This window comes from Odocoileus virginianus, chromosome 12 (assembly GCF_023699985.2).
Source record: "Odocoileus virginianus isolate 20LAN1187 ecotype Illinois chromosome 12, Ovbor_1.2, whole genome shotgun sequence".
Taxonomy (NCBI): domain Eukaryota; kingdom Metazoa; phylum Chordata; class Mammalia; order Artiodactyla; family Cervidae; genus Odocoileus; species Odocoileus virginianus.
In genome coordinates this window covers 52,338,063-52,352,420 of record NC_069685.1, presented here as the reverse complement: position 1 = coordinate 52,352,420, position 14,358 = coordinate 52,338,063, and the positions used below count along the sequence as shown (strand labels likewise).

The 14,358-nt window shown below is 48.8% G+C and overlaps 1 protein-coding gene across 1 annotated transcript; it reads left to right on the top strand.

Annotated features, from left to right (window-relative positions):
• Positions 1 to 628: 628 nt before the first annotated feature.
• HSPB8 (heat shock protein family B (small) member 8) lies at positions 629 to 14,154 on the top strand. The gene is made up of 3 exons (XM_070475269.1): positions 629 to 1,548; positions 7,877 to 7,940; positions 13,160 to 14,154. The coding sequence occupies exons 1-3, from the start codon at positions 1,182 to 1,184 to the stop codon at positions 13,317 to 13,319; spliced, it is 591 nt and encodes a 196-aa protein (XP_070331370.1). The 5' UTR covers positions 629 to 1,181; the 3' UTR covers positions 13,320 to 14,154.
• The last annotated feature ends 204 nt before the right edge of the window (positions 14,155 to 14,358 follow it).

Below are 14,358 nucleotides of genomic sequence, written 5' to 3'. Positions count from 1 at the left end.
ACCTTTGATAATTGTCATGATTAACTGTCCTCACCATAAGAGAAGCTACCATTGGATACCACTCCCCATGGCAGCTTCCTCATCTGTAAAATGGAGATCACCGTGGTACCCTCACCTCATGGGACTGATGGTGAAGATAAAGCAGGTTAATGTTTGTAAAGCATTTAGAACAGAGCCTGGCACCTAGCAAGCATTATGTAATTGAGAGTCAACATTGAAAATATAAAAGTGATGGTTTGCTAAATGTTTTAAGGAGGATGACACATCCGTCAGGAGGCTACTGTTACATCCACTTTACAGGTGGGAAAGCAGATAGTTCAGAGCCACCTGCGGAAGAATGTTATTCCCCTCAGAAGGCAAGCGCTGAGAGCCTGAGGATGCTAAAGGCTTGGAAGAGGGCATGGCAAACCAGGGCCATCTGCCTTAAAATCCACTGGGCTCCGGAGTCTCTCTCCGCCCCTTCCGCGGGTCCCCAGGGAGGAGGCAGGACGCAGCAGGCTCTGAGGAAGGTATTTCCAGAGGGTGACCTGAGCCCTCACCCAGGCAGGGTTATTAATAGCCGGGCCATAGTGCCCGGCTAGGGGCGGGCGGCTCCGGGGGAGAGAGCGGCAGGGAGGGCGGGGCTGAGCCGAGCCGGGGGAGGAGAGTCCGGAGAGGCGGAGGAGGCGCCTCCCGGCCCCCAGGAGCCCAGCTGTCCCCCTCAGCGGATTCTCTGGGGCTGGTTCATCACCTCCGAATACTCCTGTGACAGGAGGCGTTTGCAGAACCCGCCTCCAGCCCCAAGCAGCAATAAATAGAAGGCGCCCAGCCCACGAGAAGCAAGGAGAAGTTTCTAGGCCTGCGTCCCCGGGTTTATTAAAGCTCTCGGCTTCACTCAGTGGCTCTGGCCGGGAGCCTGGACGGCTTGGGCGGACAGCGGCGGCTGGCTGATCTCCGGGGAGGCTGTGTGGAGAGGGGTGCTTGAGAACTCTGCTGGACCAAACCGGAGGTGGCCTCCGGCGGCTGGAGTGTCTGGGGGCTCGGACCCCAGCCAAGCGTGTGCCTCTGTCCCTGGCGGTGGATGGTCCAGAATCTGAAGAGTAAGCTTGGAAAGCCAGCGCAGCCCCTCACCTTGCTGTGTGACCTCGGGCAGGTGGCTCCCTCTCTCTGAGCCTCGGTTTCCCCTTCCGCTCGCAGCCGCCATGGCTGACGGTCAGATGCCCTTCCCCTGCCACTACACCAGCCGCCGGCGCCGGGACCCCTTCCGGGACTCGCCCCTGTCCTCCCGCCTGCTGGACGATGGCTTTGGCATGGACCCCTTCCCCGACGACTTGACTGCCTCTTGGCCTGACTGGGCCCTGCCTCGACTCTCCTCTGCCTGGCCGGGGACCCTGAGGTCGGGCATGGTGCCGCGGGGGCCCACTGCCATGACCAGATTCGGGGTGCCTGCCGAGGGCAGGAACCCCCCACCATTCCCCGGGGAGCCCTGGAAAGTGTGTGTCAACGTGCACAGCTTTAAGCCCGAGGAGCTGATGGTCAAGACCAAGGACGGATACGTGGAGGTGTCTGGTGAGTGGGGGAGGACAGGAAGGAGAGAATGGGGGTGGAGGGAGGGGAGGGCCCAGCCCCAAGAGCCAGGAGCACGCTCCCTTAGAGGGGACGCCATGACAGCATGACACAGGTGACTTCAGGGCTCAGGAATGCAACCCATAAAAGTTATCTTTGCAGAAAAGCCCTTCTCTTCAGGCTCCCAGGAGAAATTTTAACCTTTGGGTGCAGCATCAACCAGCCAACAGGCAGGAAAATGGAAACCACACTGCCTGTTTTAACAGAGAGAATTTAATGTAAAGAATAATAGATATAGGGGTAAAAAACCAAACAAGAAGCAGGGTTCATGCACCCCAACATCAAGACACAGCCCAGAAGGGGGTGTTTGTAACTAGCTCAGATTTCAAGGGAAACACCTTCCCCTTGTCCCACGCACATGAGGAAACTGAGGCATAATCGTGGTTACAAAGCCATGATGCGGTTACCTTGATTGAGCGCTTACTGTCTACCAGGCACCATGCTCAGCGCTTTACCTGTGGCATCTCAGTGAACACAATTGAAGAGGCAGGTCTTATCTGTCTCTTCTTTTTACAGATGAGGAAACTGAAGTGCAGAGAGGTTAAGTCAGGGAATGGGGAGGTCGAAAGTGAATTGGTATGTTGAGCACCTACCAGGTACCAAGGGCTACAGTTCTTCTATTCCTGCTCTCAACTCACTCCAGCCCTTAGAAGCGGAGGGGGCTAGTCCCAATTTACTGCTGAGGAAGCTGAGGCCCAGGCGGGAACTTCAAGGACACGCCATGAGTCAGCAGCCGGCAGAGTCTGGGCCTGCCCACATCCCATCCTGGAAGAGGGAATGTTTGGGGGAACAGGAAAGAGGAGACGGAGGCTCAGTCCCTGTGAAGCAGGGCAGCCGGGGAAAAGCTTTCTGTCTCTTCCCTCCCAATTAACATTCTATTAAAAAGCAGGTTCCTGGCAAGCTCTACGGCCGGAAAATCAATAAAAGGCATTGCAAACGGGCTGGGCAGAGACAAGCCCTAGCAGAGCAGCCTTCGGAGGCAGGGTGGGGGGAGCTTCAGAGGCTCCCGGAGCAGAATTATAAACATCAGAAGCTCTGGAGGGTGTGGTGGGCTGGGAGGCACACTGGAGCATTATGCTGGCGGAGGGGGGCAGCCAGGGCTTCCTGAGTTGGCTGAGGAGCCAGACATCTGAAACCTCTTCTCTGTGCTTTGTTTCCTTATCTGGAAATTGGGGTTTAAATGGCTGCACCGCCTGAGGACTGTTGTCTTAAATGAGACAACACATGTTAAGTGCGTACAAAAAATGACGCATGTAGAGTTCGTACACAAAGCCTAGAACATAAGGGATCGGTACTATTGCTGTTGTTGTGTTATTAAAATGCTGGGCACAAAGTAAGGCCCCAATTCATATATGCATACATACATGAATGCTTGCTAGATGCTCTCTGAGACCTGGGCTCAAATCCCACCACCACTGTTTATGCTCTTTGGGTGGATATGCACAAGGAAGTCTTTTCGCTGGTCTGAGCCTCAGTTTACCCATCTAAAGAATGGGGATAAATAATATCCAACTGGCAAGGCTGTAGGGAAGATGAAATATGCACAGTCTATGATAATAAATGCAGAGTGTCTGTAAGATGGAGCTGAAAATGTCTGCCTGGTACTCTACCAACAAGGTGATTATTATCACCACTGCTCCTGTCTTTGTTTTAATTAGGGTTTCAGAAACTTCCACCCCTGGGTGGAGCGTCTCCCATACCCTGTGGCCCCTCCAGGAGAACTTTGTCTAACCTGGAGGACTTTTTCTTTCATCTTCCTTTCTAGATAGGGTCTGGGAGTTCCAGGCTGAGATCCCATCTGAGTGCCTTACTAATCCAAGAGGCTCTGAGTAGTCACAGAGCCTCAGCTTCCACATCTGTAAAATGGGGTCATTGAGGGCTTAAATAAGACAAAAACAGGCAATGCCTTTTTAGGTTGAAAATGCTTCACAACTGTGCACTTAGCAACTTTGACTTGACAGAATGCCAATGCCCTGAGCATACATACTGAGATTCTTATAATAGGGATTTTAAAAATCAAATTGACATCCTGGGCTCCATTTAAAAAGCAATTTTCATGGGACGTGAGAAGTCAGACCAGTCTCCCCTCCTACCTCACTTAATGACACACCCATTTTTCCTCAAACTCTTCATGCAGGGCACTGTGATTTTAAAGGCTGACATGTGTTGGCTCACTGATTCCTCACGTGGACTTCTGAGGAAATATGCATAGATTTGATACACCCACTTTACAGTTGAGGAAACTGAGGCCCAGACACAGTCACCTGAGACCATCTGCTTCTTCATAACAAGGTCAGAAATTCAAAGCTAAGCCTGCTTAGACAGTTCAGAATCAGGATGACAGGATCTGCTTCTAATTGAGTGGCCTGGGACAAATCCTACCACCTCTTGGGCCTAACATGTACCCTTGGTTTTATAAGGAGTTGGACTAGATCAGTATTTGCCAAATGTCATGTTTTAAGATATCACTGGGAGTCTAATAAATGGAGGGAGGAGTTCCACGATTTTCAAAGTTACCATATGAAGCAAAATTACAAACAGATCTCCTTACTGCAGGACTTATCAGAACCTTGAATTTGCTAATATAGTTTATGAATCTCTGAAAGGCAGACCTGTCTTATCCAACCACATAGGAGTGTCTAGGTCCAGGGAAGTGTTTGGAAATTGCTAGACTAGATGATTTCCATCATGCCTCACACACACCCCTCCCCCACCCCACAGTCACCAGCCAAGAAATGTTCTCTTCATGGGTCACTGGGCCAGGCTCTGACGGAGGAAGGAACTGGAAAGCCCCAAGGCTTTATTCCACCCCTTTCCGTTAATCCCAGGGCCTCTGCCTTCCCTGGAAGCAGCACCTTCTTTCTTCAGCTGGGCCGGTGGTTTTCCCCGAAGTGCTGATGCCACTCCGTGACGCCTACACTTCTCAGAGGCTGTGAGGGGCCTCTGGCTTCCCCTGGCCTCTAGATGAGTTCTTTCTCCTTTATTTTTTAAAGAATCATAATAATTGCTTTTTTTTTTTCTATTTACAAAAAAATGTTCTATGGTAGAAAATGTAGGTAGGAAAGCAAAATTAAAAAGTTAAAAATCACTCATAATACTTAAGCTGCCCCAATAAATAGATATTCAAATAACATTCAAATTAAGCTTTAACTGGAACCTCTTAGCAACACCCTCTTTCAACCAGGTTAACTCGCTCCCCCAGCCCCCTTCAAGCCTTTGCTCAAAGATCCTCCCCCAACCCCAGTACTCTATTCAGAGCACAGACAGGGGGATTTCGTTTCTGAGGACCAGTTCCTTCCTCAAATATCAAAATAAGCCAGAAGCAGCCCCCTTTTACAACGTTTGAAGCAATTCTGTGACTCATTCTCGCTGGCTCCTCACAGTACCCAATAATTAGGAAGTTGTTGTCACCACCACTGAGGCTCAGAGAAGAGGAGCAAAGTGCTAGGAGATGTCAGAGCAGACTCCAACCCCAGCCCACACCCCTGCCTCGGAGTCTGTGCTGCAGCACTTCCAAGCTGTGTGACCTTGGGCACATCACTTAACCTGGCTGAACTTCCATTTCCCCATCCACAAAATGGTAATGCTTTCTAAGGTTTTTGTGAAAGATTAAGAGTTGATATCAGTAAGGTGCTCAGAATAGTCGTAGACACCAAGAAAGTACAATATAAAGAGTTTGCTATTATTACTCTTCCCATCACCATCATTGTCGTTTGTTGCTGCCAGGATATCAAGTGTGCAAAAGGGCTGAGTCAGAGGCACTGGCCTGTCCCCAGGGGAAGCAGGTCTCTGGAGGCCCAGGCTTTGGAGAGTGGGCCAGGGGACACACAGTGTTCCTTCGGCCACGGGCCTGTGTCAGAACTGGGCAGCTGGTGGTCACAGACTTGGCAGGTCAGAATAAACTCTCCAAGCTCCAAGAGCAGCTCATTCGCAGAAGAGTGTGTTCTGGTTAGGCAGACACTCATGTTTAAAAACGAATTCCTGTAAATGTTCCCCTTTCTGCGCAGCTAGCAGGAGACTATACTGATGCAGCCTTTCCTGAGGGCAATTTAGCGACATACAGAGCAAGCCTTCAGAATTCTAGAACATGGAATTTATCCTAGGAAGTCAGTCAGGCTGGGTGTGACAATCTAACTATAAGAATGTTCAGTGCGGTGAGGTTCTTTCCAACGTCGGAAACCTTCTCGGTACCCCACAGCCAAGGATTGGCCGAATGAATTTATATTTCCCTGTAGCCATTAAAAGTCATGTTGTCAACAAATATATACCTATTGCTGATTCATGTTGATGTTTGGCAGAAACCAACACCATTCTGTAAAGCATTTATCCTTCAATTAAAAAATAAATTAATTTTTTAAAAAGTCATGTTGTCGACAAATAGTTGCTGTAATATGGAAAAATAATTATAATGGGTCAGCAAGAGAGAAAAATAAGTTCCGGACATAACATACAATATGATTTTTTATAAAATAGATGATATACTTATGTTATATAACATGTATGCATTTCTCAGTAACAGAAAAATCTAGAACGTATACAAAAATGTGTTTTTCTTGGGGTGATGCAATTATGGAGGGTTTTGATTGTCTTTTCTTTCTATATTTTCAAACATACACATGTGTTATAATCAGAAAAGTTTATTAATAAAGGAATAATGAATAATAAAAAGGTAATGAATAATGTAATCACCTATAAATTATCAGCTTAAAATCTTGACTGCAGCAAGACATTGTATTACACAAGGTTATTTACAGTCTAGATTCCAAAGCCCCTCAGAAGGGTGTCCCTAGGTAAATGAGCATTCTTGGCCCAGCAGTGCAGCCCCACAAATGAGGAGTGAATAACAATAGGAGCCTAAGGACTCTGCTCTGCTCGGGGAAGGCAATGGCACCCCACTCCAGTCCTCTTGCCTGGAAAATCCCATGGACGGAGGAGCCGGTAGGCTGCAGTCCATGGGGTCGCTATGAGTCAGACACGACTGAGCGACTTCACTTTCACCTTTCACTTTCATGCATTGGAGAAGGAAATGGCAACCCACTCCAGTACTCTTGCCTGAGAAATCCCATGGACAGAGGAGCCTGGTGGGCTGCAGTCTGTGGGGTCGCTACGAGACACGACGGAGAGACTTCACTTTCACCTTTCACTTTCATGCATTGGAGAAGGAAATGGCAACCCACTCCAGTGTCCTTGCCTGGAGAATCCTAGGGACGGGGGAGCCTGGTGGGCTGCCGCCTATGGGGTCGCACAGAGTCGGACACAACTGAAGCGACTCAGCAGCAGCAGCAATGCCTCTGCTGGGGTCTAATCCTTTGTTTAAAGAGAAATTAGAGACATTCTGTCCCTTAAAAACAGAACAAAAAACCAAGACCCAAGAGTGGGGAGGGGCCAAAGGGTTCAGAATTTGTTACATAAATTGCAACATGACAGCCAGTCTGCCCAAGCCCTCTTGTAATTTCATATTTTTACTTCCTAAGGGAAGAAAAAAGCCCTTGTCTGCCAACCGGGAGGAGGAGGGGCAGGTGGAATTTCACATTCATGTGTCATCTCTCAGGGAAACACCCTTTGGGTGTTTTCTGTTTTGTCTTTGGAGATGGATGCATTATTTCCAGGCAGTTCTTTCAGGACTAGGTACAGATAATGGGGTTCAAAGAACTAACTGGAAGCTGGAACAGGCAGAGGGGCAGCGGACCTCAGTCCTCGGCTTAATGTCCAAGAGTTGGTTCTGAGGCCTGGGCTGCCACACAGTTGCTGGGGGAGCTTGGACCCATCCCCGGGCCTGAGTTTTCCCATCGGTAACAGGGAGAAAAGAAGCCCATTCTCAGAGCTGGGAAAGGACTCTGTGCGTTAGAAAGCCCAGGGGGCTGGCAAACCAGCCTGACTGTATCCTCTCACTCATTCTGCGATGTTGGCCTCAAGGATCTCCTGGCTGGTTAGGAGCAAAGGGTGAGATGTGAGATTTAGAAGGTGCAGTGCAAGGTCTCAGAAGACAGGATGCCATCCCTGTGATTTCCTGAGTCTTAACTCTTAATCATCTACAATTCACGGTCAAGGCCTCCTGACCTCCCGTTGTCATACTGCATCTTCACAACAGCCTGGGAGGTGGTTTCAAGAGGGTCCACTTCTCAGAGGAGGGACCAGAGGCTCCAACACTGGAGCCTCTAGACCAAGCCCCAGGCCACACCGGAGGCCAGGGCAGGATTCCCATCCGAGCGGAGTCCTGAATGATGCCCGTGGGATACAGACGCTGACTTGTGACTCCTCTCCCTTCCAGGTAAACACGAGGAGAAGCAGCAAGAGGGTGGCATCGTTTCCAAGAACTTCACAAAGAAAATCCAGTAAGTAACCTGGCAGTTGGATTTCAGGGGAGGATTGGAGTTGGGGCGGCATGCCTGGGACCCCTCTTGGGCATCTCTCCTTCAAGAGACCCGCCCCGGGGCAGGGAATTGAACCCTGTGAGAAGTTAAACAAACCCTGCAGTGGGTTCCCAGAAACAGGGGTGCCATCTCATCTTCTCAGTGCCCTGCGAGGTGGGATTAACAATCTCGTTTTGTAGATGAAGAATTCAAGAATAGGAGAGGCGAGACAACTTGTCCATGATTCCATGGAAATCGGGGTACTCACCCACCCACGTGATATGATGCCCCAAAATTCCCAATAGACTCTTTTGGGGGTTGCTTGCTCCAAGTCTCCCAAGGCCTTCCCTAGGGCGCCCGTAAGAATTAGGCTGGAAGGCGTCCTGCTGTCTTAGTGACTCACTACCTACAAGGGTTCTAAGGCTGAGAGATTGGGAGAAAGGAAGGACCAGTTTTGCCAAGGGGAGTGAGAAGGGCTGAGACTGGGGGATTATGCAAGTAGCAGGAAGACCACCACCAGGCTGAGCCAAACAATCAAAGACAGACAGACAGACGGAGGCACTGATGGCAATACCAGCAGGGAGAAGAGACTCACAGCGAAGTGCCAGTGGCTGGCTGCTTCACGGACACCTCATCCCCCTAAACGGCTCTCCTCCCTTCTGTGCACTCCTGGCTCCAAAGTCCCTTTCTAGTCCCATTTCACCTTTGCAGCAAAGGTATGCAGTGGGGAAAAGAGACGATACCCTCCTTATATTATGGGGAAACTAAGTCTCCCCGAGGCGAAGGGATACACCCAGGGTCCTTAAAGTGAGCATTCGTAACAGCCCCAAACAGACCCTTGAACTCTTGAGTTCACTGTATTCAGTTCTTGAGCAAGGAATGCCCTTTCCTCATTCATAAAAGGGAGTGATGCTGAGCCTTGTGGAGTCACCCACAAAGGAAATGAGATTGCAGCTCGTGATGGGCACACAGCAGGTCCCCATAAGTGTCGGTGTGTTCTTACTACTGTTGTTGTTATTAGATCTTAACCCCTCCCCTCACCCCAGTAAAGCTGTCCTCTGTCTGGACAGATGGCACAGGCTAAATTCTGAGGCTGCTTTCAGCTTTAAGATTCTGCAGTCCTGTCTCTCTCCCGCCGTGTGCCCATTCCTAACCCACCAGGCGTCTCCGGAGTACTCAAAAGCCTGCAGACACTTCCTGATAAGGCAAACGCCAAACACTTTTTCTCCCTGGCTGGCCTGCCATTACCAAGACCCACACCTTCCCCTAGTACCACAGCCAGATCAGACACTGCTGAGAGGGAAGAGATGGGAGGGGAGCAAAAGGGCTGATGTTTCTTTTAAGAGACTGAAATAAGGTCTCAGGATGGAGTCACAGGCAGGTCAAAGCTGTGAAAGGGACTGAGCTGGAAAGTCAGCAAATTCATCATCTCTAAAGACAGCCATTTTCATGGATCTCCCCATCTCTGAGGCCTCTGGGAAAAAACAGCTTGCTGTGAGTTACTTGACCAGATAGAAATGCCTAAAGCTGCCGGAAGCAGAGCCACTACTCAAATGGGGCTCAGCAGCTGAGCTGGGCTGGTTTTTACAATATTGAACTAATCATGGCCAGGGCCACCCTCCCCCCAGAGGCTCTCCTTGGTCACTTGGCCATCCTGATGCTATTTGCGAACCCTCCAAACCTCCCGGCGTTCCAACAACCAAAGAGCCCCCAGGACCCTCCTCCATCACCATGGCGTGGATCCATCCATTCTAGTTGGTCAGTGTCCAGCTGTGTCAGTCATTAAATATTTTGAGTCTCGCTTCTGGGTGTAGGGAGTCCTGGCGCCACGACTGAGTGGGTGACTTGGAGCAACATGCTAAACTGCTCTGGGCTTCTGTTCCACCTTCCCTTAGGATGGGGAGTGAGAGAATGTGTACAAACCCAGTGCCCAGCCCGTGGGGACTAATCTTACTAGAGACTCAGCAAGACTGGAATCACACAAGAGCAGCTGGGAGTCCTGAGACCTCCTGGCCCTGCCCTGACTCCATCACCAAGCAGTGGGACTGGGGTTTAAAACAGATGGCCCTGGCCCCATCTCAGAGGTCTCATTGCCTCCCCCAGAAGATACTCCAGTCATTAGAGTTTAGGGAAGCTCCTTAAACCCAGCTGAGGCCTTTGGAGATTTCCTCCCAGACGCAATGCTCCAGCCGTCTGCCTTGCCCACAGCTAGAAATTCTTCCCAACACACACATCCCCTTAGGAAAGACCCCATTTTGACTGGATGAGGGAGAGACTGGAATTTGCAAGTCAGGTCCAGTGCAGGGCAAAGACTGGAGAGGGGGGCTTTTCCACACCTCCCTGGAGTGAGAGACCAGGGACTGCAGGAAGTCATCAACGGAGGATGCCCAGAACCAAAGCAGACTTTAGTGTCTTTGCTCCACAGCTTCCCCGGTATCTGATCTGCCATTTGTAGCCCGCTGTGGTGTGTCAAGAGCCAGGTTAAGAGGTGCAGAGGTTTGGGACTTCCCTGGTGGTGCAGTGGTTAAGAGTCTGTGCTTCCAATGCAAGTGGTGTGGGTTCAATCCCTGATTGGGAAACTAAGATCCCACATGGTACAGCCAGTAAATAAATAAGCATCTAATGCAAGCTCTGAGGATTGTTTAAAAAAAAAGTTTCTTAATTGAAAACTCATTCCATAGACAGGACACAAGACAATGGTGCTTTTTTTTTTTTTTTTTTAAGATGTAGAGGTTTAATTTTATGCCATCTTTATAAGAATCCTATAGAGTAGGTATTGGTCTTCCCAGGTAGTGCTAGTGGTAAAGAACCCACCTGCCAATTCAGAAGACATAACAGATGCAAGTTAGATCTCTGGGTTGGGAAGATTCTCCTGGAGGAGGACATGGCAAGCCACTTCAGTATTCTTGCCTGGAAAAGCCCAGGGACAGAGGAGCCTGGCAAGCTACAGTCCATAGGATCACAAAGAGTTGGACATAACTTAAGTAACTTTTAGCACAGCACGTAGAGAGCTGGTATTTTTAAGCTCATCTCGTGGATGAGAAAACTGAGGCTCACAGGTTGACAGGACTCAGTTAAGGTCACGTGGCCATAACAAGCAGGTGTGGGACTTGCACACAGGTCTCCCCATCTTCAAAGCCCGTGGACTTCCTGCTTGGTGTGTGCGTATGTGCTGTCACTTCAGTCGTGTCCGACTCTTTGCAACCCTGTGGACTGTAGCCCACCAGGCTCCTCTGTCCATGGGATTCTCCAGGCAAGAATGCTGGAGTGGGTTGCCATGCCCTCCTCCAAGGGATCTTCCCGACCCAGGGATCTATCCCCTGTGTCTTATGTCTCCTGCATTGGCAGGCAGGTTCTTTACCACTAGCACCACCTGGGAAGCCCTTCTACTTGGATAGGAGGGACCAAATGAGTCATTCACAAACCATCTTCAATTATTTTTTTACCTTCTATGCTTACGTCCCTATACTATTATTTGCTTGTGATTTTTTTTTCTTTTCAATCAACCCCGTTTTGATAAGGTTCAGTTCTCATCAGTCAGACATTCACTCACTCAAGAAGCCAATTGTGAAATAAACCCAAAGCAAAATGTGGTTAAATTCCGACTAGACAGTGTTGCCTGCCTGAGGGCCTAAGTCATAGATCCGCTCTTTCTTTGTTAAAAGAGAGAAAATATGAAGAGATGGTAGAAGCTGAGGTGTTAAAGGCATGTTAACACAGAGCTGAGGCTTTACCTTAGTCATAAATGAAAGGATTTAGTTTCTTTAGGTTCAATCACCCTAGATCTTCCCACCGGTTTCGTTGAACCTCAGTCCCTTTTGCAAGAGGACCGAGGAGGAATAGCTGTCTCACCTAGTGGGTTCAACATAGAGGCCACCTGGTAAGAGCCCTTGAATAAGTCTGTTCCCATATTGGGGCCTTAGTTTCCCCATGTGTAATATGGGAACATTGTCCTGGATAGTCGACATCCTTTTGGCCGCTGACATTTCATGGGTCAGTGATGATGCTAAAATAGTCACAGCTATCAAGGTGCCCCACTTGTACACCTGATGCCTACAATGACCACGGGGAAGCCAGTGCCTATTGAGTACTTCCTATATGCTAGGCACTGTGTAACCTTTGCTTTCATCATCCTATATAATTCTCACACCACCCTAAAAGATAGGTGCTGTTTTAAACCACCTTTTCCTATAAGAAAATAAGGTCAGAGAGGTGAGATCACTAACCCAAGATCACATGGTCAGGAAGAGGTGTGATTCGAACTTGTCCATGCTTATGGAGCATGGCTGCCCTGTCACATGTCCCAGATGCCCCAGGGGTTGGCGTGTAAAGGATCAGCGTGTAAAGAGTCAGCCCATCCCCCAGCCGAGAGTGGTGGTGATTTGGTCGCTAAGTCATGTCCGACTCTTGTGACCCCATGGACTGTAGCCTGCCAGGCTCCTCTGTCCATGGGGTTCTCCAGGCAAGAATACTGGAGTGGGTTGCAATTAGGGAGGTCCAAACTTTTGGCCTTGTCTCCACTTCAGAAGTTTGGCTTGGCAGTTGCCCAAGTTCCCTTTCTCTGCCCCCCGTCCCTGCGGGCTTCTTGTTAATCAGGAACCTCCTCGGTAAATGCAGTTCATGTGGCTGCAGGTGGCTGTTCACAGCAAAAAAACCTCCCCAACCCCTCCAGGAAGGGTCCTGCCCATGACCAGCATGGGCTCACTTTACTGCCTGGTTCTTCCATCAAGACCCCTGCCTTTACAACAGGTAGAATCAGCCTAGACCGGTGGGAAGATCTGTGGTGACTGAACCTTCTGGCTTTCCCTACCATGGACTTTTTTTCAAAAGTCTGGTGCCTGGGAGGGGAGGCAGAGGAGTGTCATGATCAGCTCCTCTTGAGTTTGGAGACCAGGATTCCAATTCTCATCTCATGTGCTGCTTGCCAGCTATGTTACCTTGGGCAAATCAGTTCACGCCTCTGATCTCAATCGCCTCATCTATATATTAGGGATAGTAATGGAACTGCCTGGTGGGATTATTATTTTTATAACAATAATGATTATGATTATGATCATTAAGTTTATTGCTTTGATAATAATAAATAATAATTATGTTTGATAGTAATCCCACCAGGCAATATCAAAAATATTTTCTTTCAATTGAATAAAAGAATGTTTGGCTGTATTAAAAATAATAAATGAATCTTGTATTTTCCCTAGGCTTCCTGCAGAGGTGGATCCTGTGACAGTGTTTGCCTCCCTTTCCCCAGAAGGCCTGCTGATTATCGAAGCTCCCCAGGTTCCTCCTTACTCACCGTTTGGAGAGAGCAGTTTCAACAACGAGCTTCCTCAAGACGGCCAGGAAGTCACTTGTACCTGAGACCCCAGTCTTGGCCCTTCCTTGTTCCCTCCCCAACCCCTGGGCTTCTCTGATTCCAGGATACATTACTATAGATGAACTCATAGATTTAGTGTGGCTAAAATGTTGGGGGTCGGGATGGATTGACCAGATTCCCTGGATAGTGTTAGTAGTAGGTTTTTCTGCAAGATGGCGCAATTGGCAGGTCATGCTCCATTGCATTAGGCCAAAATGCTGGAAGTTTTCCTTTCTTTACCTTTTCTATCATGATGAAAATGTTGCACATTTTACAGTTGCAAAATAAATAAAAGGGGACATAACATATCACTTTGTATCTTATCTTGCCGCTAATGCAAGAGTTGCTTTTCTCTGGGGACCGGGATTCCCATTCTGGGCTCCCAATGTCCATACCTGCCCCTTGGTTTGGTTGATGGAGCCCTCGTAGCTCACCCCACAGTGTTTCTGCAGCCCTGGTTTACAAAGGGTTATAGACAGGTCTTATATCCCCATATGGGATTTATCCAACAGCTCATGAGAGCGGACAGTGCCGTGTGCCCTCCACCCAGGCATTTGTAGCATGTTCCCAAGCTGGCACTCCCCAAGGACTTTAGAAGTCCTCTAGTTTATTCTCTGGTTAAAGTCCCCCCTTTCTTGTGTCTCCTATGTCCAAGTCGGGATTTTTACAGAGGGGGCTGTCTCCAGACAGCTCCACCAGGAACCAAGCAAAGGCCACATAGTTTGGCAGGCAGGCTAGTGGTACTGTGTGTATGGGTGGGACGTGTGTGTCATTGTTATTTGAATTGTGCTGTTGTTTAGGGAAAATAACAGTAAACAATAATAAAAGGAACTGATGTTACTAGCCGTGTGTGTTGTTTTAATGGGAACTAAATGCTGTACCACTTAGACATGCAACAACATTTGTGGTTGCAAATAATAATGCTCAATCTACTGTGGCTTAAATGACATAAATATCTTAACTTTACAGGAAGTTTAGAAATGAGTGATTTCAGAATTACTTTTTCAGCTGTTATGCCACCAAGAACCCAGAGTCTTTCTGTTG